Source organism: Grampus griseus (genome assembly GCF_964374135.1).
Source record: "Grampus griseus genome assembly, chromosome: 5".
Classification (NCBI taxonomy): domain Eukaryota; kingdom Metazoa; phylum Chordata; class Mammalia; order Artiodactyla; family Delphinidae; genus Grampus; species Grampus griseus.
The window spans coordinates 128,080,175-128,106,528 of NC_138998.1; the positions used below are offsets into that span (position 1 = coordinate 128,080,175).

Below are 26,354 nucleotides of genomic sequence, written 5' to 3' on the forward strand. Positions count from 1 at the left end.
TCCGAAGAGTTCTTTATAGGTTACTATGGTAGAAACTTTTCAGTTGTTTTAAAAAATATATAAAACGTACACAAACAAAAAAAACCCCATTTAAAATTATAGAGTCAAAATTACATTACTTAATAGGAAAAAATGTAAAGCCAGAATTCCAAAGTGATTCTAAAAAGTGCAGAACAACAAACTAACTTATAACCCAGAAGATAAGTATAACCTAAAGTCTGTATCAGCAAAAAGTACAATTGTAAAAGTACTTATTAGTGATGATTCTTCATTTAAAAGTACTTATTAGTGATGATTCTTCATTCTTCTTTACATAAAATATGCCAATGACATTTTAACAAAAAGATTTTCTTGATCATTTTAATGAAAACAATAAAACTTGCTTTTAGTTTTGTCGTGACATCTTTCTTTGAAAGTTTTCGCAGCACCATTCGGAAATCAGAATCCACAAGACTGTCTATTTCTTCAGCTCCTTGAATAGCAGGAACATAGCCTAGGTCACTGTGAAATGTTCCAAAACCAATAAATCCAGGCACTGTTCCCTGTTCCTTGGCAAGGAGTTCTGCAGCTCGGCCACTGTTTGAAGGCTGGTAAGAAAGTAGGGAGAAAAAAAGTTAGAGTCAAGGAAAAGTTCAAAATTTAACTTTGAGTTCTTTGGAGTAATTACTTGACAATTCCCACAATGAAGCAAACTTCTATTTGAGGGCTTTTTCCCCCTAGCCTATGCATCTATTGCAATGTCTGCCAAAGATAAATATTTTTGTCACCAAGAATTTAACAATAATGATCCTAGGAGCTATTTCCTAGTTTCCTAAACATCAGAACCATGTTTTTAAAGTTGCGATTACAAGCCATTAGAGGCTCATGGGCCATGACAACATTTTAAAGAAATAGAACAAAATTTTAAAAATCAGAATGCATCACATATGGTAAGAATAAGTACTGTTTTATGAAATTTTTTATTTCCAACTTTTGTATAAATAGTATGTATACACATATATGTATACTGTGTAGTGATGCAAAATTAACTCATAAATGGATATCTCTTTATTCATCCACTCATTCAACAAATATTTATTAAGCAACTACCCTAGGACAACTCTAATGATAGCAACTTCTAGACCAGGAGTTCCTTGTGGGCAGACACACTCATTTCCACATACCCAAAGCCAAACCAAGTCTCTTTGGGCTAAAATGGTTACAAATTACATTAGTATGTACATAAAAATCAATACAATGATCAGGATATAAGATACACTCCTTTGTTTTGAAACAGTCAGTGGCTTGTTTGATTGATACACAATATAGTAGCTTCCAGTACTAAACATTAAAGGATTCTTTGTGACAAAGAAAGAAAGTACTTGAACTGTTGAAAGAAATTAATGTATTCATTGTCATCTAATAGGAAAATGTCTCAGTTCAATGTCCAGGATGACATCACAACCCATCTAAACTCACCTATTTCTTATTCCTCCGTAAGAATGTCTGAAAATCCAAATGTGTGATTCAGTTTGTTCATACCTAGCAAAACTGTGTTTGGGAAAATCATTTATCAAGGAATAATAATCTGTACTACTTTCTAAACTGAAATGAGTGACCAGAAATGAAAATGATGGACTAGATATTTTTTCAAAACAGTGGCACTTGGCCTAATTTCAAAAAAGGTTCTCTATTTTAAAACTTTATTAAAATGAACTAACATTATTCAGTTTACCTTTCTCAATATTGATACATGAATAAAGAGCTACAAAGGAAGTTAGTGAATTATAATTCTGAAAACTATGATGACATTAAGACATTGGAGTTTTACCTATAATCTCATGTGTAAACAGTTTTATTATGAAACAGAATAATGCAATAGTATAAAAAGCTAAAAGCTAAAGGAGTCAACGCTGAATTCTGAACTGACCTGAAGACCAGAACTGACAGTGATAACTAAGTACAGAAAAGATATCAGATGTCCAGTTTCACAGAAACAAATTATTTTCAACTAATTGTATCTTTTTTTCAATGTCTACTTTGAACTTAAAATGTAGTTACTGTTTCTTGTTACCTTCTCCACTGTACGTTAGATGCTCATACCCACAGTTCAAAAATTAAGAACCTCGATACTATTTCTGGCAGTTAATTGTCTCTTTTTTTTTTTTTTTTTTTTTTTTTGCGGTACGCGGGCCTCTCACTGTTGTGGCCTCTCCCGCTGCGGGAGCACAGGCTCCGGACGCGCAGGCTCAGCGGCCATGGCTCACGAGCCCAGCCGCTCCGCGGCATGTGGGATCTTCCCGGACCGGGCACGAACCCGCGTCCCGTGCATCGGCAGGCGGACTCTCAACCACTGCGCCACGAGGGAAGCCCTTAGTTAATTTTCTTATACTACACCTACTTCATTCTTTTGTGCCTGGCTTCTAGAGGTATAACATTTGAGGTGGCAATCCTGAGTCTACAGTTTAAAGACCAAATTCAGGAAGCTTTCGGGATCTTTCACCATCTGGCCTCGACCTCTCCAGTCATCTTTCTAACACTTTTTTCTTCCCTTGTCCCACTTCCTCCTCCCTGCTCCCTTTTGTTCCCACCATTTATGTTCTAGTTCCAAACTCAATACAAAGTTCCCCAAATATGTCATGCCTTTTCACAATCTGGTCTTTTTATTCATTTTTTTCAAACAGCAAACACATTTTTTTTTAAAAAAATTTTATTGGAGTATAGTTGATTTACAATGTTGTGTTAGTTTCAGGTGTACAGCGAAGTGAATCAATTATACATATACATATATCCACTTTTTTTTTTTTTTAAGATTCTTTTCCCATACAGGCCATTACAGAGTATGTGAGTAGAGTTCCTTGTGCTACACAGCATGTTCTTATTAGTTATCCACAATTTGGTCTTTGTGTAATCTTTTCTCTCCCTGACAAACTCCCACTTATCCCTGAAAACACATTCATGTTTTCAACATTTGCCTCTCCGGTCAATCACCATTCTTTTCTGTTCTCCCACTTTGCTTCTGATACCTGTATCATAATTCGTTAATATATTATAATTATTTGCTTACTTATCTATCATCAAACTAATAGTTCAAGAACAGAAAATTTCTCTGTCATCTTGGAAAACACGGCATTCAGTATTCAAACTCTTCTGTTGAATGAATGACTGCCACTCTGAAGTTCAAATCCCAACTCCACAACTTCCTGACTACATGAATTTAGGCAAGTTAATTCTCAAAGCCTCAGAATCATCATCTTTAAAATGAGACAACAGTCACTAAATCATTACTTAGGTGTAGTCAAGATTAAACATAAGTTTTCAAACCACCATAATAATAATTGATTCCAGCAAGAATTATCAAAGGATGCTAAAAACCATTAAGTGAAAGTTTATGAGAGAACAGGTTATTCTGAAATTACTACTCCACATATTATTTGTTAATAGCCAATAAAAAGAGACACTTATACAATGGACATCACCTTAATCAAGTGATTACACATATACCACCAATAATGGGATTATGTGTCTCATTAATAAACAGACATTATGTGTCCCCGTGGTGTGAGAGGCACTGAGAAATTACACATCATCTATGAAGCATTTCTGTCAAATACTGTTTAACCTGAATGTAATTATAAGGAACAATTAGACAAATCTAAGTTAAGGAAATCAATTGCCTAGACTCTTCCAAATTGTCCATGTCATAAAAGAATCTTCCTCCAAAAAAAGGCACTAGGAAAACTGCCTAGATCTAAATGATAGCTAAATGGAATGAGTGATCCTTTCATGGATCTTGGATGTTTTTTAAAATGCTATATCTAGGGACTTCCCTGGTGGTTCAGAGGTTAAGAATCCGCCTGCCAATGCAGGGCAGGCACATGGGTTCGGTCCCTGGTCCGGGAAGATCCCACATACCGCAGAGCAACTAAGCCCGTGCACCACAACTACTGAGCCCGTGCTCTAGAACCCACAAGCCACAACTACTGAGCCCACGTGCCTCAACTCCTGAAGCCCGCGTGCCTAGAGCCCGTGCTCTGCAACAGAAGCCACTGCAATGAGAAGCCCGTGCACCGCAACGAAGTGTAGCCCCTGCTCACTGCAACTAGAGAAAGCCCACGTGTACCAAGAGCCAAAAATAAATTTAAAAAAATTTTTAAATGCTATATCTAAATAAAACTTATAGAGAACAATATTGAGATGACTACAGAAATCTGAATACAATAATGTGTACTATTAGATAATAGTATTATACTGAAGTTGAATTTTCTGCATGTTATAATTGCTCACGGTTATGTAGAAGAATGGCGCTGTTTTTAGAATATACATGCTGAAGTATTTAGAAGTTAAGGGTCATGATTTCTGCAACTACTTCTCATACGGTTCAGCAAAATACATATATTTAGAAAGAAAAAGCAAAAGTGACCAAAGATTAACAATTGGTAATTCTAGGTAAAGAATTATGAGTTGTTGCTAATATTTGGAATATTTCAAAAGTAAACATTGAGAACATTTTTTAAAGTTAAATGAGGATGCAAGTAAAGCATTTAGGAGAGTACTAAGGTAAGTTACTATTATCACTGTTACTATTATTAACCTCCAAAACAGATTAAGTGACAGATCTAAGAAAATGTGGTACTGGAATCACAAGAATTGTTTCACAAACAGGAAAAAAGCATCCTCATAAAATTAGACTGTGCCATAATAAACCTAGTACTATAAAAAATATCATTACGGCATCCCCAATCTTGTAGGTTTAGTCCACTCTGGGGTTTAAACAAGTATTTAGTGAACTTCTACTATATGCTAATCCTTGTTCCAGGCTCCGAGGATAACAGCAGCAGATAAAAACGCCTGCCTTCATGATACTTATATCCTATACTAATATCCTAGTGAAGCAAGACAGTAAATGAAGCGGGACAGTCAACTAATATGTTAGAAGTCATAAATGCAACGGAAGAAAATAAAGCAGGAAAGGAGAAAAGGGAGCGGGGTGGAGGGCTACAACTTAAAATAGGGTGATCACCGGAGACCTCACTGAGATATCTCGGGCAAAATTTGGAGGAACCTAACAAAAGAGCGTCGGGGAGCCTGCCAGGCAAGGTCAAGTTTCGGTGATGAGATAAGCGTGGCCAGATGGAGTGAGCGAGGCGGAGGGAGTTGAAGATGGGGTCGGAGGTGGAAAGGGGCCGCAGCAGACCATGCACCGTGTATGTATCGTCGTAACGGCTTTAGCCTTTACCCCGAGGGATGTGGGCAGCCACAGCAGGTTTATGAGCGAAGGAGCGACACGATCCGAGATACCCTGCACACCAGGCTCACCTTAACTGCTTCCCACCCAATTCCCTTGTTCACCCCTGCCACCCTGGGCAGATAACCTTCCTCTTGAAGCCGATACGGAACCAATTCTTAATAAAAATGTTGGGCGGGGGGGATGTGCTCGGGTGGGGACAGCTCTGGCACGGAACATCTTTTCTCTTACGACTCCCCAATCTGCTCAGAGATAATCCACCCCGCCCGCGGGGACGCACACACAACAGAGAGGTCACACTCGACACGCAAACACACGCCTCCCCACTGCCGCGCTGCACACATCCTCCGGCCCTGCGCCGGGCGGAGCCAGCCACTGCGAGGCGAGGACTCCTAGGTTGGCTGGGCCACCCCGCACTCACCCTCAGGTTTCCCTTGGTCCTCTGCTTGTTCTTCCCGCCCATGGTCGCGGTCTCAGCGGCACTCTCGAACCTCAGCCCCCCAGTTGACACGACCGGGCCACAACTTCCGGCCCCTTGCACCGGAAAAGGGCCCATAGGAACGCCTTCCCCTGGCCCTCCCCTTCCGTCACCCACATGCCGCCCCACTTCCGCTCCCGCCTTCTGCCGCGTCCCTGGCCATCCGTGGCGGGATATGTCGCACTTGGAGCCACGCCCATCTGAGTTGACGTGACCCCTGCCCAATAGGAAGCCAAGCATAGCGCTAAATCCTGCTTCTTCCCTTTCCTGCAGCAAAGATTTGTTCCCTGCTTAGCGGGTAGGTAATCGGTATGGGCCATAAGGGAGGTGTTTTCATACAAGGGTAGCAATAGAATGACACAGTAGTGGCTGAAGGAAGATGGGACAATGTTAGACTTTTTAAAATGCAATTATCGGGACTTCCCTGGTGGTCCAGTGGTAAAGAATCCGCCTTCCAGTGCACAGGGCGAGGGTTCCATCCGTGATCGGGGAACTAAGATTCCCACATGCCAGAGGGCAGCCAAGCCCTCGTGCCACACTACTGAGCTCGCTGAGCTCGAGAGAGGCAGCGTGCCACAAAGCACAGAGCCCACGCGCCCTGGAGCTGGCGAGCCACAACTAGAGAGAAAACCCGCAGGCCACAACTGGAGATGACCCCGCGTGCCGCAACGAAAAGATCCCGCACGTCTCAAGGAAGATCCCGCGTGCCGCAACTAAAACCTAACGCAGCCCCCGCCCCCCAAAAAAGCAATTATCGGTATCACCTGGGTGTTTCTTAGAAATGCAGACTGTCAGGCCCACTTTGGGACTATTAAATCAGATTTTGCATTTTTAACAATGTTCCCAGGTTTTGTTAAAATTTGCAAAGTAGTGCTCTAGGCAATATTCTCTAAATCCGCCCCCCCCGCGTTTTTTCCCCCCATATCAAAAGTGTTAGTGCAGCTTTTCGAAAAGAGGGTAGTGTGGTAGTCTCTCTTAAAATTTGAAGTTTACAGGTTTTGTAGTTAGTGATTTTGCTCCTCAGAATCACAGCACAGAAACATAAGCACATGTTGCTGGTTATTATCTCATGCGCACACACTCACCCTATTATAATCGACTCCATGACACGGAGGCTCTGCAGACTATTTCTCCTTTAGTCAGCCGTCTTCCTGTTAGGTTCCTTCAACGTGGGGGGGGGGGGGGCGGCGGGGCGGGGGACAATGGACTAGAAGGAGACGGAAAGAGAAGAGGAAGAAGCGACTTTCTGCATACTGCTAGCATCATCTCAGCAGCAGCTCTTTGCCCTGGTAGCAGCAATTGGTATAGGCAGCAGTTGTTTTCCGTCTCCATCTTTTTTTCGACCACCAGAGTCAACCTAATTGCACACCTCAGAGGTACCAGCAGCAGCCAGGCAGGACCTTTCCCCTCCGAAGTATGAGTCCTAGCTCCATGGGCCCTCTCCTTTGAGCTCTTAAGACGGCCAGTGGTGCCCCCTTCTCAGAAGTGAGAGGCCCAGCATCACGGAGTACCTTCTTTGAGCTCCGGAGAGCAACTACAGCCAGGCACCACCCTCTCTTCAGAGGCTTGAACTGAGCCCCAGCTTTTCCAGGCCCTCCTCCAAACTTCTAAATTCGAATTACCCCAACCTCTTCTTTCCTTCTTTCCTTTACTAGCCCTAGTGATAGTAACTGCTGTGCAGTAATCACCTCTGTTACCTCAGGATTCTCCTTTTGCTTTTATACTCGTTTTTAACCAATCTCCCATGTTAAATTTTTTTCTCTTTAAATAAGTAGTGAAGTTTCTGTTTTCCTGACTGGACCCTGATTAAAAAAAACATACAGAGACATGCTGCAGGATGTTCCCTAAAACACTATAATAGCAAGATAATTGAAAACAACCTAGTGTCTATCCATTGGGGGAATGGCTAAGTAAATTATATCTATTCTATGGACTATTAGGCAGCAGTTAAGAGGTTTATCTGTACGTACATGGGAAGAATTCTAAGACATTCTTAAATTGAAAGCAAATAGAGTAATATGTACAGCATAATACCATTTGTGTCTAAAAAATTTATAAAACAGTATTATATGGATACATATATATTATGTAAATACACAGAAAAAAAGCCTTCAAGGATCATACCAATCTGATAATTGAAGTTAATCCTTAGAGGAAAGAGGTGGCAAGAAAAGAGATTAGGGTTAAGAATTATAGTCAAAGGAAATTAAGCCTTCCCTGTAAGATTTTATTTTATACAAGGAGAATATATTCATGTATTTATTATGTAATTTTTTTTTTTTTTTTTTTTTTTTTTTCGGTACGCGGGCCTCTCACTGTTGTGGCCTCTCCCGTTGCGGAGCACAGGCTCCGGACGCGCAGACTCAGCGGCCATGGCTCACGGGCCCAGCTGCTCCACGGCATGTGGGATCTTCCTAGACCGGGGCACGAACCCGTGTCCCCTGCATCGGCAGGCGGAGTCTCAACCACTGCGCCACCAGGGAAGCCCCTTAGAACACCATTTTATAATTGGTTTGGGCATTCGAAAATAGTCTCCGTTACGTAACAGTTCCCAGTGGTTGTCTCTTTTGAAGATGAGACCCTCGTAAACCAGAGTACTCTAAACAGTGCCTACCAAAGTGGTAATGTTATGTCAATTCTAATCAAAATATCCATAACTCTAATGTAAACCAAAGTCTTAATGAACTTTGGACACATGACTTAAAAGTTTATCTGGAAGAATAAAAGGAGAATCAAAAGGATATTTTTGGTAAACAATGAAGAGAGAAGTCTGTCCTATCTGATTGTAACATCAATTTTGATGTTATAAAATAATAAACAAGTTCTAAAATAAAAGACCTAATTAAAGATAATTATAAAATCCAAAATACATAAAAATTAAACAATATATATGTGCAGTACGTAGAGGAAAAAAGCTACAAAAATTTAAAGAGTTATAACTAGAGAGAGGATGGGAAATTACAATAGCTGAGATGTCAAATCTTGAAAGTTAAGTTTGTAACTTATGTACTCCCAAAAGAATTCTCAGTAAGATTTTGTTTTCAGATATCACAAAACTATCTCAAAAGTTCACATGAAAGAATAACATGAAAGAATAGCTAAAGATATTTTGAAAAGCAGGCATAGCAATGATTTGTCCTTCTAAACTTCAAAACTCAAGATATTGCCGTAACAATCCTAACAGTGTTGTTAGGAATAAGCTGAAATAGAATGGCAAATCCAGAACCCACATTCAGGCTCTGATAAAAGTGGCATCTCAAATGTCTGAAGAATATGGATTATCCAGCAAATATCATTGGAACAACTGCTTACCTTCTGAGAAAATAACTTTAGTACCTACTTCATGCAGCACTCTAAAATGAATTGCTGATGACTGAATGTTAAAAATGAAGCCATAAGATGTGGTACAGGGATACACACACACGTCATTAAAGTACAAAGAAATATATGGGGGGACTTCCCTGGTGGCGTAGTCGTTAAGAATCCGCCTGCCAATGCAGAGGACACGGGTTCGAGCCCTGGTCCAGGAAGATCCCATATGCCGCGGAGCAGCTAAGCCCCTGCGCCACAACTACTGAGACTGCGATCTAGAGCCCGTGAGCCACAACTACTGAGCCTGTGTGTCACAACTGCTGAAGCCCACGTGCCTAGAGCCTGTACTCTGCAACAAAAGAAGCCACCACAATGGGAAGCCCATGCACTGCAATGAAGACCCAACGCAGCCAAAAATTTAATTAATTAATTAATTTAAAAAAAAGAAATATATGGGAATGATAAATACTTTAGGGTGGGGTTAATACTGCTAAGGAACAGAACTGTAATCAGCAGAAGTACACAAGAGGATTTCAACCACACTTGTGTAGTAGAGTGGTAAAGTTTTACTTGTCGGTAAAGTTTTCTTAAACTAGTTGGTAAGATTATGACTATTCATTTTTTACTTCTTTTTACCTTTTTGTATAAGGTAAATATTCATAGTAAGATAAATAGTATGAATGTTACATATCTACTTCACAATAAGATTTTTTAAAACAAAAAATGTTATAAGGTTATATAGACATATTTTAAAATTATCCTGGAGTAGGGAAAGCATTCCCAGTCAATGCTCCAAAGACAGAAAACCATAAAGAAAATGATTGATACATTTCAGTAACATTAATTTGAAAGTTTTTTTTTTCTATGTCAGAAAAAACAAATAGACAAACATGGGAAACATCTGCAACATTAACTAGGTGTTAATATGCTTACTGTTAAAAAAAAGTTCTTACAAATAAATATTTTAAGCCTTCTCATTTAGGTATAAATAAGGCATAAACAGGCAATTCACCACGGAGGAAATATAATTGACCAGTACACGTGTAAAAAGTATTAGCCCATTCTAAAAGTCAACTGAAATAACATAAACCAATGTAGATTTTTCAATCTATTAAACTGGCAAAATAATAATCAGTGTTGGTAAAAATCTAGGGCAAAGTAAATTTTAGAGGTCTTGCAATGTTCATTTCTCAACCTTTCACAAGTGCAATCGGCAAGACAAATCCAGAGTTTAAGAGTGAATTTCCACTTCTAGAAATCTAACTTGAAGGGATAATAATGGACGCTCAGAGCAGCTTTGTTTTTGAAACTAAACTAAACCAAACCAAACCAAACCAAAAATGTTACGATCTCACGACCAAAACAGTGAACTGCTGAAATCAATTATGGTACACTCAGACAACCGAATACAAGACAGTCTTGACAATATTTAATATAATGGAAATGTTTACAACCTATTGTTTAATTAAAGGTAGATACAAAGCAGCATGTACAGTATGACTTGTTTAAAAAAGGAAGACGACATACACATATATGCAAAAGTAATATACTAAAAAATAAAACATAAAACGAAAATTTGTCTTCTTAGGCAGGAGATTATGGGTGAGTTTTACATCCAGTTATTTGTACATTTTCTACAATGGTCATCTTTTCTAGTAAAAATATATTGCTTACACTTATTTACATATATTTTGGGGGGTGGGGAAAAGCAAGAGAACAAGTTTACAAAATCCAAAATGCCAAACACCCTGGGGAGGGGGGGGGGAATTAAGCCTCCATACGGTATGAGCAAAATGCCTATATTCAATCATCCAAAGCAAATTATTATTTAGGAACTATTTGAAAATAGATAATTTGAAAATATTTTAAGAACAAAAGTGATGGTGTATCAAAAATTACTTTTTCCAAGAATGTATGTATATGTATAACTGAATCACTTTGCTGTAAAGTAGAAGTTAACACAACATTGTAAATCAACTATACTTCAAAAAATAAATTTTTAAAAAAGAACTCAGGTAAAATAAGAACTTTAGGCCAATGAACTTAAGAATTTTCTTTATGAAAAAAATCACTTTTTCCTATCATTTGCATTTTGGGTTAAACTTAGTGTTATTTAAAGAATCATAAATTAGAACCTCAAACTATCTCAGGAAGACAATAGTGTTGAGAACACATGTCATTTAAACTTCTCTGAAACTACTTAAATTTCTTTCAAAAAATATATCAGTTTAAAACCAAATATATATATTTTTAATATTAAAAAAATTAATCCTTCATTTCAGTAATTCCCTGGTTAAAATCGGGGGACACCCTGAACCTCGAAGGTGCCACTCAGGTCCCAGAGAGCATCATTCCTCCAATCATCCCAGCTGTTAGCAACATCCGGGAAATCCCAAGAGAGTAAAAGATAAGTATTAAAAAACAACAACAACAACAACAACCCAACAAAAACCGTATCTCAGTGCCAGGGCTGCAACTGGCACGGTTGCAGGAACCCCGTCCGAAAGACAAGCGCAGGACTCAAGCCAGGGTCAGAATCCTTTCACCAGACCCGAATCCAGCTGTCCCAGCTGCGGTTACGCTACCTGCGCTCACCACGTCTCCCACCCTCACGGGCTAGTGCTTCTGGGGCGCGCCGACGAAGGCGGGGCGCATGCGTGAAGAGTCCTAGGGCCCCTCCCAGCTGCGTTCTGTAGCTGCATGTGCGGCGGTCCTGCACGGGGGAGGTGCGGGGTTGTAGGAGAAGGCCGTGGTGTCCGTTAAGGCCCAGCGCTCTTGGGAGCCGCTCGGGACCCCGGTTTCCGTAGGTAGCCAGGCACCTGCCTTTCATTATGAGCCGGAATCTTCCCTCGCCAGGCCCTGTTCCTCGAAGTGGTCCGCAAAGGTCATTAAGGCCTCCATCCTTCCTCGACGCGGTGGGATCAGATTGCCAGATTGTGCTTAAGTGGAAGCACATGCTCCTTGTACCCCCTTTTGCAGAATTTTTGTGGGCCCAGTTTGTACTATGTAGTTGTAATAATTGTTTTGGGGGGCAGCGGACTGGCAAGTTATGTATGTGCACCTGCCCTTATATGCCTTTAACTCTTGGCTGCCTTGTAGCTTTAATGGAATTTCACGAATGATACGTTATGTTGGGTTTCCCTGATACACAGCTAAAACCAAAACCAAAAACAAAACGGTGTCACAGTTATTTTTATACAAGTGCCGAAAGTAATCATCCGTTGTGCACCACAGCAGATGTGGTATTTTTGTTGTTTTAATGCAGTTTATCAAATTAATGTGCAGATGGTAGGACTGGCTTTGACTTTGTTACTCCAAACTGAACACTTGGGCTTGTGGGATTAATTTTAGAATGTTTAAATTTTGTTTTGTTTTACTCGACTCAATAATACTATTGTTTGTACAGGAATTACTTTTACAAATAAAAAATGGACATGTAGCCAATGTTTCCTGCCTCCACTCTTGCTTTCTATAGATCTTTTAATTTTTAAACATGATTTGATTTGGGACTAAGTTTCTTTTAAAGGTTTGTCATTATTTCTTTATAGATGATTCCAGTTCAAGATATTTTTCAGATTAATACATGACAAACTGTCACTGTGGAATAAAGATACATACTGAACAATTTTACATTTAAGGATGTCTATATATGAAGTACATAATCATTGGTAAAAGTCTAAGAAAGCTATGTTGCCTCTAACATTTAACTATAGTTTCTTACAGCTTTTATTGTGTCTCTTACATTATATAATGTAGGCAGGACCATCTAATTTGCTGTTTTCTAATACTTCCATCCACTCTCCAAAAAAATTTATTGATCATGAGGTTGGAAAATCTGTACTTTTCTTGGTCACTGTGTTGATAGTCCAATGTCTAAATTTGACAGGTCTGTCTGGGAAGAAAACTTATAATGCTACATTATTGTAGTCTATGTTTTTATATTATACTTGAGATCTATATATTTACACATAACAATGTGTTTTTAATTAAAATAATGTATAAAGACTAAAAAAATTATAGCAATTTAGTCCTACTGAAAGTAACATGTGCATCATTTGGCCCCTTTGGTGGCCTCTAGGGATGTCAGTCTCACGCGCTGTGGGGTATTTCACCCAAATCTGGAAGTGGCTGGAGGGAGTCAGAAACTAAACATCCAGCTGGTCCAGCTGGCTGTGTGGTGGCAGCAGAGGAAGGACTAGTATTTCCAGGCCAACTGACAGGGCACTGGGGAGGTGGGCAGCATGGAGGGAATCTGAGGAGGCACCGTGAGATATGCAGCCAATATAGGCACTGTGCTATGAATACCACTCGGATTCTTATTTGTGTTTATATTTAAGATCTATCCACATTGCCTTGTTAGTTCCACTTTATTACTTTTGATTTTTACTTGGATAGTATGTAGCATAATGTATTTACTAATTCACTTAGTGATGGGCACGGTACATTGCCTCCAACTTTTTACTAAGATAAACAATGCATTATGTCCCCCATGCCCACTCCTCTATCCAAGTCTGACTTTTCAAGGAATACCCAACACACAGTACCAAGCTGAGTGCTAGCAATTAGTAAATATTTAATAAACACTTTGGAAACTGATTTATGGAGGGCCTCAAAATCCAGATAGTGGGGCTTCCCTGGTGGCGCAGTGGTTGAGAGTCCGCCTGCCGATGCAGGGGACACGGGTTCGTGCCCCGGTCCAGGAAGATCCCACATGCCGCGGAGCGGCTGGGCCTGTGAGCCATGGCCGCTGAGCCTGCGCGTCCGGAGCCTGTGCTCTGCAACGGGAGAGGCCACAGCAGTGAGAGGCCCGTGTACCGCCAAAAAAAAAAAAAAAAAAAATCCAGATAGTGTGTTTATTTGACTCTAAGTCAATTTGCTGAAAATAAATTTACAGAAAGCCACTTCCAGAGAGAAAAATTTGTCAAAATCCAATTTTCCAAAAACGAATGCTTTAAATTACCAGTTTGATGAATAGTTGAGGCCTATTAAAAAGTCTGAGCTCTGCTCGTGCTTCAAAGCCTTCTGTGAGGTGAGCCAAGGAGCAGAGGCAGAGCATGAGTATACAAAAATAGAGATGAACTGAAAACTCCGTTTAAGAAAAATTTCACTAATCTTTGTATCAAGTGCCTGGGGCAGATGCAAAACTAATGCTTTGAAAAAAATCTATTTGGCAAACTCGCTTTTAACTGCTAGTAACAGACACAGAAATATAAATAAACTGGTTTTATTTCATAATAAGCTGTCTAGAGATAGGCAGCGGCTAGTGTCCGATCAGTAGTTTAACAGCTTGAGGACTGGCATCTCTGTGGCTCTTTTGGCCCTTCCTTCCCTCGTGGTTGAAAGGACTACTGCAGCTCCAGCCATCACTCTGGTATTTCGGACAGAAGGAGAGGGAAGAGGTGCCCTAGCTGCATCTATCATTTTAATCAGGGAAGCAAAAGTTTTCCCAAAGGTTCCCTGGCCCCCCCACCAGCTGCAAGAGAGCCTGGAGAGAGTGAGCATTAAGCTTTCCCAGGTTCTTAGTGGAGGCAGATAAAGGGGAAGGGGATTGGGAATAAGTGGCAAGTTAACACCAACTCTATCGTCCTCAAATATAATTAACTTCTCTTTCAAAATAGGTAGTTTATATGTCAAGACATGTCTATAAACAATTTTAAGATTATAATTTAAAACTCAGTTCTGGGCTTCCCTGGTGGTGCAGTGGTTGAGAGTCCGCCTGCCAATGCAGGGGACACGGGTTCGTGCCCTGGTCCAGGAAGATCCCACATGGCGCGGAGCGGCTGGGCCCGTGAGCCATGGCCGCTGAGCCTGCGCGTCCGGAGCCTGTGCTCCGCAACAGGAGAGGCCACAACAGTGAGAAGCCCGCGTACCGCAAAACAAACAAACAAACAAAAAAAACCAAACTCAGTTCCGCATTCAATCATGAATATTTTTAACAGATGCATTTCAGCTATACTACTTTTCCTCTTTTTCTCCCCCTTAACATTTTAGAATGGGACTAAAGGGAAATTACTTAATCTTTCAAGAAAGAGTCGGGGAGAAAGTCAAAAGACCAACAGTAGCAAAACACTTTCAACTACTCTTCTGCTCCTTGTCCTTCCACACCAAAGAGCATCTGGAAAACATCCCCACATCCTTTGGCATTTAAAAACTGATACAGTTGACCAAAGTCCATGTGGTTTCCTCTGGCTCCATTAACACTGAATACTTTTTCTTCAAAAACTGAAAATTTTCTTTGTCTTTCCATTTCCTCATTTGTACCATCAAAAGCAATGTCTTCTCGATGGCGAATTAAAATTCTCTTCCAGTTTAATTTTCTGAGTCTGAAAGAAATTTTCAGAGTAGAAATTTTGAAAATGTGTTGTGTATTCTAAGGCACTGAAAATAGAAGTTATGAAACAGATTTCTCAGTGCCTTTTCCTAGAAGTAAAGAAATCTACTTTTATCTCACATGGATTTTATTTTAATCAAATATGATTCTGGTTATAATCCCACCCCCAAACTCACTTATTGCCATTATCACTGCCTTGTATTAGCATTTTAGAAATGTGGAAATTGCTGAATCTCGACCTCCCAAAGGGACTTCTCAGAAATGAGAAGATTAGAAACCCCCTTGTTTCACAGGGTTCACAATTTACAGCATCACTAAGATGAGGGGAGAATCAGATCCATAGACATGGAGAGAACAGTAGACACCATCTTGGGCAGGGGCTCGATTTAACATCTATCTACAGAGCATCTTCTTTGCGCCCTGTATCAGGTGAAGGGAGTGATGCTGATCATATGTGAGTGCTGTTTTAGACTGAGTCCCCATACATACTGATTTCCACATCTCTAGTATCGTGCTTAGTACTAAAATTATTGACAAGGCATACAAAAGTTGTGAAAGCCAACCTTGACCAGAATTCTTCACAGGCACTTTGTGGGCCTTCCACACAAACAATACCAGGTTTCCCAGGCATGCTAAACCCAGATAGGGAAAGCTCCTTTGCCCACTCTAGAATGTTCTTTCTTTTGCATTTGTTGTAGATGTGATGGCTGTAGATCCAGAGTCTTGTGAGAATGAGGTCAACTGGCTGGACTGTACTTCCTGGAACAGGGGAAGGTGTGTTGTCTTTGCTGACATAGTCAGAAGCGTGTTCTCTAACCCACTCTGTGGCATTCAATATACAGACATCTCCAAGACAATTCTTTTGTAGGTATGTGGTCAGATCTGTATTCAGCTGTGCCTGCTGGGATCTACTTAATAATACTGATCTGATGGAAAAGATATGGGATTAAAAAATTAAATCAATTTTCTTGGAACAGAAAACAAACTTGAGAATTGCTTTTATTCTCAGATTAGTTTTGACCTCTAGAATTGGCCAGTTTCTGTAACATACCTGACAGTAATTTCAGGCAGAACTGCAGGGTATTTAAAGGGAAGAACACAGGCCAGAGAAAACATCACCTGATAAAAAACAAAAAAAGAGAGAGAAAAAAAAATGCCGTAAGGGCTGTTTTAAGTTGAGACATGTTTCAAAAGTAAACATGAAACATGCTTCCAAAAGTAAAACTGAATTACCACTGCTTCCTCAGATATGTCCAGGTTCATAGTGATAGTAAAGTAAACTTTTGAAGATCGTCCTTCCATTGTCCTCTTTTCAATACAATCTTTTAGTTCTGCTAAAGCCAGCTGGTCATTCACTATGAGCTCATTCACACCGGGGAACATACTGGCTAGCAGGTCTAACTCAGAGAGCTGGGCCTCTGCCTGTTCAATCTCAATCATTTTTGGATATCTGTAGGGTTCTAGGAAGATAGGATAATAGAGACATTTACAAGTATTATACAATCTTGGGAGAACTCAATATGGGTACTTACTGAATATGGAAACTTATTGAAAATTTGATTTCTTCATAAAATATGAAAGTTAATCAGAATACCTTCTGGCTATTCTACTTTCAGATGTAATATGCTAAGGACCCAAAGAACAGGACAATCCAATGAGAGCCATAAAACTCTAATAATAAGCAGGCACCAAATTCCTCTGTTTCTAGATAGTTGATGTGGCATCTTGAGCTGCCACAATGAGCAATTACATTGAAATAAACTAATTATGTAGTCAAACACCATATCAATGATATAACAAGGACAGAGGCTCTGACTGGTTACCTTGGAAAATTAGAATGAAAAGAATAAGGAAGAGAGTTAGTTATGTGGACGGTTAATTTTTCCTTCTTAATATTAGTTAGTTTTTTAAAAAGTAGAAGAATGTGAAAAAGGGAGAATAAAGGCTAATTATCCCACAGCTCAAGTAACCCATGTTAACATTAAAAAAAGAAGTACAAGATTATAAAATTCAAATGGCAGAGAAAGGTTATAAAATGAAGATACAGTTTGCTGCTGGTGACTGCTTCCCCTATCTGTCCAAGTCCCCGATCCAAGGCAGAGTTTTAGGTGTTTCAGAAACAGAAAACATTTTAGGCATTATACATATATGGAAAACACATGTTGGTATGTGTAAATAAATTAAATATATAATTAAAATGTATCTACGGGGATCATATATGCACATCTTTTTTCCTTACTTCCTATCCCTCTTCCCCCCAAATATATTTTGCAGATCTATTCACTGTCAGCACATATTGTTTTATCTCATTCTTTCTAGTGGTTGACTGTCATACTGAATCATGTAGATATGTCATAATTTATTGTGTTTGTTATCTACTGATGGGCACTTGGGTTGCTTCCAGATTTTTTCTATTATGAATACTTCTATAATGGTAGTTTATATATATTGCATGTTGAACTGTGAATACTGTATATTCAAGAATCAGTTTGTACAGGTGGCTGGTTGATAACAGCATTTAAAAATTTTGGTAGATATTGCCAAGTTGCCTTCCAGAAAGTTGCTACATGGAAGTTTAAAATTTTTACACAGTCCCCTCCTTTAAAAAAATTCTTAATACATAGTCTTTTTATGGTGTTTTGTGTCTGTGTGTGCCATTCATGAGTTTTTATTTTTAAGGATGCAAACTCACCAGCCTTTTCTTTTACAGATTCTGGACTTTGAATCTTTGTTAGAAAAGTCTTCCCCACTCCAAGGTTATAAAGGTTACCAATCTGCTAATTAAAATATGATTTAAAAAAATTTTTTAGAATTTGATAAATTGATTTTAATTTCATTTGCAAGAAAAATTGTGGGGCTTTCTAATAAAACACGAAGGCTGAGCACAGGTATTTATTTCTCTTTCTCTATTTTTCCCCCATTTAAACTAGAGTAAAGGAACAGATTCTTAAAGACAAAGGGAGAGGAAATAATAGATAAAAGCTGTCAACAAAATTCTGGAAGATGGAAAGGGGTGAATGAATTATAACTGACAGATTTCAGCTTTCTTCCCTCTGTTAACTTGGTCAGGTGGGGAAGGGAGCTGCAGAACTTCAGAAAGGCTCAGTACTGTCAACACCAGCTACCTTGGAAAGCAGCAGTGTGTATGCAGTAGAAAACATGAATTTGTTGAAAGTCTAGGGTCTAGACTTTAATTAGACTCAGTTCAGCATCTCTTAATATTGGCACTATTGACATTTTGGATGAGATAACTCTGTGTGTATGTGTGTGGCAATCTCTATATTTTAATTATAGTATTTAGACATTTACATTTAATGCAATATTAATATGTTATGTCTTAAGTCAACCATTTTGTTTTCTATTTCTTTGGGGGTTTTTTCCTGCCTTTTTGAAAATATTTTGCAATTCCATTTTGGTTAATCTATAATGTTTTTGCATGTATTTCTTTTTATAGCTTTTTTAGTGGTTACTCTAAATTATATATATATAATATTATATATATATAATTACACACATATGTATATACAAATTATAACAGTCTACTGGTATCATATTTTACCAGTGTCAGTAACATACAGAAAACTTATGTCACTTTTACTTTTACCTTCCTCCGTTAATAATATAGTGATCTTAGGGAGGGAGGGAGACGCAAGAGGGAGATATGGGAACATATGTATATGTATGACTGATTCACTTTGTTATAAAGCAGAAACTAACACACCATTGTAAAGCAATTATACCCCAATAAAGATGTTAAAAAAATAATAATATAGTGATCTTAAATTTTTCTTCTACATATATTTAGAACAACAGTGTAATAATTTTTGATTCAGCCATCAAATATGATGTAGAAAACTCAAGGAAAATCCATTTTATTCATTTATATTTTTGCTCAGTCATGATATTTCCTCCATAATTCCTTTATTGTTTCTTTTCTGTTTAGAAAACTTACTTTAGCCATTCTTTTAGGGTAAGTCTTACAAATTCTCTTAGTTTTCCTTTATCATAGAATGTCTTGATTTCTCCTTCATTCCTGAAGCATATTTTCACTGGATATAAGTATTCTGGGATGATAGTTCTTTACTTTCAGCATTTGAACAGTATTATGCCTCTTCCTTCTGGTCTCCATAGTTTCTGATGAAAAATGCTCTGTTATTTGAATTGTTTACCCTTATAGCTAAGGTTCATTTTGCTCTTGCTGCTTTCAAGATATCTTTCTTTTAGTTTTCGGAACTTTGACTATGATGTGTCTTAATGTGGATTTCTTTGGGTTCATCTTGCTTGACATTAATCTGGTCTCTTGAATCTGTTTATACCTTTTGACAAATTTGGGGAATTTTCAGCCATTATTTCTTCAAGTACATTTTCAGTTCAGTCCTCTTTCTCCTCTCCTTCTCGGATGACATGAATGTCAGATCTTTTGTTATAGTCTCACATGTCCCTAAAACTCTATTTATTTTTGGTCTATTTTCTCTCTGTTATTCAGATTGGGTAATTTTTGTTGTAACTTCCAGTTTGCTGATTCTTTCCTTTGCTCCTTTCCTTCTGGTGTTGATTCTATCTACTGTGTTTTTAATTTTGGTTGTTATATTTTTCATTTCTAACATTTCTTTTTAGTTCTTCTTTCTGTCTTCTGTTTCTCTACTGAGACTCTATTTTTTTCATTTGCTTCAAGTGTGTTTGTAATTGCCTGTTGAAAATTTTTATGATAGGGGTTTTAAAATCTTTGTCAGATAATTCTCCCATCTCTGTCATTCTAGTATTGGCATCTATTGATTTTCTTTTTTCATTTAGTTTGAGATTGTCATTGTCCTTGGTATGATGAGCGATTTTGATTGAAACTTGGACATATGGGGTATTAAGAGACTCTGGATATTATTTAAATCTTCCAATTTAGCATGCTTTATCTGATACTGCTTCAGGAGGGGAAGAGGTGGGTGCTGCTTCATTACTACCAAGTGTGATAGAAATCCAGGTTCCCTACTCAGCTTTTATTGACATCTAAGGTAAGCAGGGAGTGGAGAGAGTTCTTCATTACTGCTGGGTGAGGATGGGAGTTCTAGTGCCACTGTAGACCTCTAAGGATACCTCCCTGGTTGGGAGTGATAGGAGTGCCTCATTATTGCTCCCCAGGTGGCCTCCACTAACATCAGGGTTAGGGGTGGCTTTGTTAATGGTAGGTGGTGTTGAGAGCTCTGACTTTCCACTAGACCTCTCTGACAACACCCCAGAAGGGGATAAAAGAGGGTCCCTTGTTATTGCTGCATCACGCAGACATACAAACTCTTCATGTGGTCTGACATGGACCTGACATGGGGCTGACACTGACACTGTAGTGCAGTCCTTGTTACTGCCTAGCAGGGAGGAAAGTCCTGGGTCCCAACTCAGACATTTTTGGCACCTTTCTGACAAGGGGTGGGCATTAGGTGCTTATTACAGCTCAGTGAAGATGGAATCTAGGCTCCCTTTGCTGGTGTTAGTAGGGGAGAGGCCACAGTGTTTTTGTGGGATTTGCCTGGTATACAGTATTTATTATTTAAATGTTTTCTGTCTTGCTAGACTGTACTTTTCTTGATACCTTATTAGATACAGCAGGTTTTTGTTAGGGCTTAAATTTTTCTTTTTTTTTTTTTCTGGTTGGTACCCTTGGATTTCTGGATACCAATCTAAAGATGACAGAGAGACACAAAGTGAGCAAATGCTGTTGGAAAAATGGCACCAATAGATGTGCTCAACGGTTGCCACAAACCTTCAATTTGTAAAAATCACAGTATCTGCAAAGTGCAATAAAATGAGGTATGCCTGTATATTCAAACAGTAGAATATTATGAGATAATATTAAAAATGGATATTAACACTGATGTTCATTTTATATGGTTACCTAAAATAGTAGATTGTAGAGCAATATAAATAATCTTAATCAATAAATAATGATATTACTATTCATTCTTATACCATCACACATACTTGAAAAAAAATCACAAAGAGAATTCACCAAACTATTAACAGTTGGCTAAATGTGGGTAGAGGGAAGAAGATAAGGATTTTCACTTTTTAATTTGTGTGCTTCTATATTGTTTGACGTTTTATGATTAGCATGTAGTACTTCTAAATTCACCAGAAAAAAAATAAGGGTTACTCTTCCGAATGGAAAAGAAGAGCTCAATCCCACTGTTGCACAGGAAAACATGGCTTACCTTCTCAATGAGAATTTACTCCGTGAAATCAAACACCATTATTTCAGCTACTGGTGTCTTCATGGAATTCCTTTTAATCTTTGGTAAAGGTTTATCAAGCAGCTACTATATGTAGAGCTTCATCCTTCACTCCTTCTTGGAACTTTCTATTTAGTTCAAAGATCAGGACTTATATCTAATAAAATATAGAACAATGAAGGTAAAAAGGCCAAGTGCTTAATGACCAGTATAGGTATTATCACGAGGATTAAGATAAGAGCATAATCAATGAAATAGGTCATCAGGAAAGATTTGAGGAAGGCAGCAAGATATGGGTTGAGCCTTGAAGGAAGGGTAAGACTTAGACAAGGGAGGAGGAGGCATAGTGGGGAGAGAGAACAGGTGTGCAAGGCAGGAAAGCACAAGAAAAACAGCATAGGCCGGAACCTGTCCCTTCTTCACAAGCTCAACTACCAAGGTCTAATTCAGGGACACATCGTTTGGAATATTTCTTCTTGGGCTGATTACTTTCTGATTATCCTCTAAATCCATTCTTGGCCCTTCTTTTCCCTGCCCTGGACTCTGGACAGCTGACCTCTATAGCCTATAGCACCCAAGTCTTCTGCCTTCCTTGTGGTTGGGTTCAGCCAATGCTCCGGCAGGAAGTGGGAGGATGGGAGGAGAAAGAGGCTAGGGTATTTCCTCACTACTCCTTCCTTGCTTTGGTGGTATTCTGACAATGGCTGTGACCCTCTATGACCAAGCTTCTGCAGGCAGCCCTTCTTCTTTAGCTCCAGCAGAACTTTCAGCCAAGGGATAGTCATGGTTCCTTTAAACGTGGCCACACCTCTGTAAATAGCCCCTTTATGAAACAGCCTATTCAGTTTCAAAGTTGAGTGTGCATCTATTTCCTTCCAGAACCATGACTCCTCTTACCTGGCCTCCGCCTCTAATCTCTCCATCAACCATCAATTCACACTCCACATTGTCATCATACTGATTGTATGCAGTGTCTGATAGAAGTATACTGAAACAAGCAAGAGGGCGCCAACTATCTATTAGGGAAAAGGTCACATAATCGGTGATTGGGCAACAGTGTTGTGGTCTGGGAGAATGGGGTGGAGGTGTGTTAGGTTCCCGGCGGATGGGGGGAAAGGCATACTGGCTAACAACCCTGACAGCTACCCAATAGAGTTGAGACAGGCTGGGACCTGGGACCTTTTGCTGCAGTGCCTGCAGGCGGACAAATGTCTCCTCGAGCAAAAAAATACAAAGAAACTATAAGGGACTAAAAATTTGACTACATGCAGGCGCAACTGGGGCAAATTATGAACAACATACAAAAAGACCAAAAAGCCACACAGCACCACCAAGGGGATAGGCAGACCACCCCGACCCCTGGACCCACCCCTATCCTCACCCCATATAAGGAAACAGCTCCCCTGCCCCCGGAGTGAGCAAGGGAACTTGTTACTTGTTTTCACTCCCTCCTGCTGCAGCAGGGGTTCCAATAAAGCCCTGCCTGAATTTCTTGTCTGGCCTCTTATCAATTTCTATTGATTAAGGAAGCCAAGAACCCTGGTCAGTAACAGAGTGAATTTATCCCAGTTCACCATCTGGCTGTTAGTTTCAAAGACACAGTATCACAAAATGCCAGCGTATTGAGAGCGGATCCACTTCCCAAAGGGTGTCTTGCATGATCCATTATAAGCTCTCTAAGAACACGTCTATTTATTCAAGTCTTCTTTATTTCATCCAATATAGTTGGGTCATTTCTTTAACATCAGAAAATGGTATTTGGCCAACAATTTAGCTAGTTCACTCTATGGTACTTTTAAAGAGCAAAAAAAGTTCTTCCACTTAAAAAGAAATGCAAACTACTCAGAGGTGTCAGGTCAGTAGCTGCAGTGGGTCCTGTCAAAAACACCAAAGATTATGGGAATGATTAATGTGGTGGGGTGTTGACTTCATTAGGATTAACTGGACACGAATCAGGAAAATATGAAAATAATGCCTTGTATACTATAGGCAGTCTCCACAGATCAGAGTATAAACCAATGCCAACACCACCTAATCATTCCCAATCCCAGTGGTTTTCAACTCATGTCCTTAAAATGCCTTACCAGGGTGTCAATGCCATGCTGGGGAAAAAAAATACATAAAGCATTGTGTTCTTAAATAAGTTCTTGAAATGCTAAATGACACAAAGCTCAATAGGTTTCTCTAGGGTGACCATGGGTCATCTTCTTGTCCTGACTGGTTTAGTATTTATCCTAGACAAAAGTGACCCCATTTGTACAATAAACTCTTTTTTTTTTTTTGGCCACACCTCGCTGCATGTGGAACTTCCCCAGCCAGGGACTGAATCCGTGCCTCCTGCATTGGAAGCATGGAGTGTTAACCACTGGATCACCAGAGAAGTCTAGGACAATAAATTATATGGCACACTTTTTGTGTGTGATTTCTCAGAGTCTTTATTGTTAGATGCCAATATGCACCATGAATTTCTAACAAGAGGGTTTAGTATGCATAGTATCCCAACCTATCTGACCCCCAAACATTTTTTCCAGACCTAATGATATTTGCTCTTCTCTACACAGTTAGAACTGCACATGCCTCCCTCCATTAAATATAATGTTTGCTTTACTCTCTAGAGACTTTGTATACATATATTTTTGTGTGTGTGTGTGTGTGTGCGTGTGTGTGTGTGTGGTACACGGGCCTCTCACTGTTGTGGCCTCTCCCGTTGTGGAGCACAGGCTCCAGACGCGCAGGCTCAGTGGCCATGGCTCACGGGCCCAGTTGCTCCGCGGCATGTGGGATCCTCCCAGACCAGGGCTCGAACCCATGTCCCCTGCATTAGCAGGCAGATTCTCAACCACTGCGCCACCAGGGAAGCCCAACAAATGTTTCCTGAGCACCTATTGTGTGTCAAGCACTAAGACTATAACAATGGATAAACGTAACAAAAAAAACTCCGCTCTCAGAGATTTAATCTAGTGGGAGAAGACCATGACAACAAAACCCACACATATATGTATGTCCAGTGAATAACGGTTATGAAGAAGATAAAGAAGATAAGGCTCAAGTTGCAGGGTGGGTGGTTGAATTTTACACGGGGTGGTCAGGGACAGCCTCTCTGCTAAGGTGACTGCAGGGAAGAGACCTGAAGGCACTGAAGAAGAAAGCCATGTGTTTAACTGGGCAAAAAGTTTTCCAGGCAAAAGGAACAGCATGTCCAAAGTCCATGAAAGAGGATGGTGCTACACCAGGCGGCTGGGGCCGAATGAGCCAGGGGCAGGGTTTTATAAGGACACAAGGTTAGAAAGGAAATATGGGGCAGTTCATGTTGGAACTCATAGGGATGGCTAGGATTTGGGATTTTATCCTGACTGATATGGAAGGCCACTGGAGGGGTCTGACTTACTTATGAAGAGGCCCGCACTCACTGCTGGGAAGAGGGTAGGGGAACAACGATGGAAGCAGGGTGACCAGGTAGGCACTACAATGATAGGAGGAGAGGGGATAGTGGCTTGGATTAAGGTATGGCGATGGAGGTGGTAAGCAACTGTTCATGTTCTGGACATAGATTTCCTATAGAACCAATAGGATTATTGATGAATTATATGTGATATGTAAGAATAACTCGAAGGCTTTAAGAAACTGGAAGAATGGATCTGCCATTTACTTAGATGGGGAAGATGATGGAAATCTGAAGTTTGGTTTTAGACATACTAGGTAATGAAGTGCCGATCAGGACACCTACAAGCAGAGATGTCCAGCAGGCAGTTAGATGTACAATTATGAGATCCGGCTGAAGATATAATTTGGGGAGTAATCGACATTTATTTAAAGGCACGTTTGTTTACTCAGTCAGGGAGTGAGTGAATTTGGGAGGAGGCCTCATTGAGTTTAGAGGTCTGGAAGATGAAATGGAACCAGTAAAGTTTGGGACTAATAGACCTACGGGTGGACAACTACGCGAGTGATGTCACAATAAGTGATTTGTCAAATTATTTTCGTAGATGAGATTTCAGTCCCAGAAACACCCTTATGAGAAGTTTCTGACTCGAGATTTTAATGAATGTTGTAAGAACGCAGAATGAACCTTGAGTTTCCTGAGCGGAATCCTTTTCACCCCCCCACCAAGTTTTTTGTTTTTTTTTTTTTTTTTTTTTTAAGGGAGGAGCGCGTCTCGCTGCCCGAGTCCTAACCGTCTCAGAAAGTTGCCAGGGCCACTACCGAAGCCAGATACGCAGGCACCCTCGCCCCTAACGACTGACCAGGCCGGGGGTGGGGGTGAGGGGAAGGGCGAGGGTAGCGGGGTGGTGCTGGGAGGGTGGGCGGGGCCATGAAACCCCGAAGCTAGCTCTAACCAATGAGCGGTGAGAAGGTCGTGGGAAGGGGGTGCCACCAGGTAGCCAACTTCCCGGGACGTGGAAGGGGCCGCTGCGGCGAGGGACCCTTCCAATCCCGCTGAGCACCAGTGGACAGGGACTCACCTCGAGCCATGGACCCCCTCGGTGCTGTAACCCCGAGTGTCCTGGCTGTACGGACAGCTCAATTCGCATGCGGAGGGAGCCTCAAAATTCTAGGGCTACGCAACCGGAAGTCTACGAACCGCTCTGGCCCGGCAGCCTGGGAGAGCGAGACCGACTCCTCCGGGGCTGGCGCATGCGCACTTGTAGGCCCGCTCTTCCCGGAAGCCCGAGCAGAGACCAGTGGGATTCCTGGGCCCAGCCTCCTTCTTCTCGGTCGCGGAGTTTTTGTTCTCCCGGATTGGCGTTTCCCAGCTGCTGCCACTGTCAGTGAGAAGCATAGCCGGCAAGT

At 40.2% G+C, this 26,354-nt stretch overlaps 2 protein-coding genes across 7 annotated transcripts in view; both read right to left on the minus strand.

Annotated features, from left to right (window-relative positions):
- The window catches only part of LTN1 (listerin E3 ubiquitin protein ligase 1), a 65,777-nt gene extending 58,930 nt beyond the window's left edge, over positions 1-6,847 (minus strand). For 3 of the 4 annotated variants that reach the window (XM_082654438.1, XM_082654437.1, XM_082654440.1), the window contains exons 1-2: positions 5,649-5,750; positions 384-587 (exon numbers count right to left, since the gene is read on the minus strand). In XM_082654438.1, the coding sequence (XP_082510564.1) occupies positions 384-587; positions 5,649-5,690 (246 nt within the window). In that variant the 5' untranslated portion in view covers positions 5,691-5,750. Of the gene's footprint in view, positions 1-383; positions 588-5,648; positions 5,751-6,790 lie in introns of those variants that run through there. The other variant, XM_082654439.1, reaches the window with a different exon arrangement.
- An 8,078-nt stretch (positions 6,848-14,925) lies between these two features.
- RWDD2B (RWD domain containing 2B) lies at positions 14,926-26,154 on the minus strand. Of its 3 annotated transcripts, XM_082654300.1 has the most exons (7): positions 26,027-26,154; positions 21,546-21,720; positions 18,041-18,122; positions 16,582-16,808; positions 16,400-16,467; positions 15,912-16,274; positions 14,926-15,340 (listed from the first exon to the last, which is right to left on the minus strand). In XM_082654300.1, the coding sequence occupies exons 4-7, from the start codon at positions 16,786-16,788 to the stop codon at positions 15,094-15,096; spliced, it is 885 nt and encodes a 294-aa protein (XP_082510426.1). In that variant the 5' UTR covers positions 16,789-16,808; positions 18,041-18,122; positions 21,546-21,720; positions 26,027-26,154; the 3' UTR covers positions 14,926-15,093. The 3 variants fall into 3 exon arrangements, with proteins under 3 accessions (XP_082510426.1, XP_082510425.1, XP_082510427.1); XM_082654299.1 differs by lacking the exon at positions 18,041-18,122; XM_082654301.1 differs by lacking the exons at positions 18,041-18,122; positions 21,546-21,720; positions 26,027-26,154 and adding an exon at positions 19,301-19,369.
- Between the last annotated feature and the right edge of the window lie 200 nt (positions 26,155-26,354).

What these genes read in the sequence shown, in the direction of transcription:
- RWDD2B (XM_082654299.1), bottom strand. Translation starts at nt 16,788, where the DNA reads ATGATTGAGATTGAACAGGCAGAGGCCCAGCTCTCTGAGTTAGACCTG. An exon ending in ACATATCTGAGGAAGCAGTG is followed by an intron (nt 16,468 to 16,581) that starts GTAATTCAGTTT and finishes GTTTTTTATCAG; the next exon opens with GTGATGTTTTCTCTGGCCTG. An exon ending in CTGCCTGAAATTACTGTCAG is followed by an intron (nt 16,275 to 16,399) that starts GTATGTTACAGA and finishes CTTTTCCATCAG; the next exon opens with ATCAGTATTATTAAGTAGAT.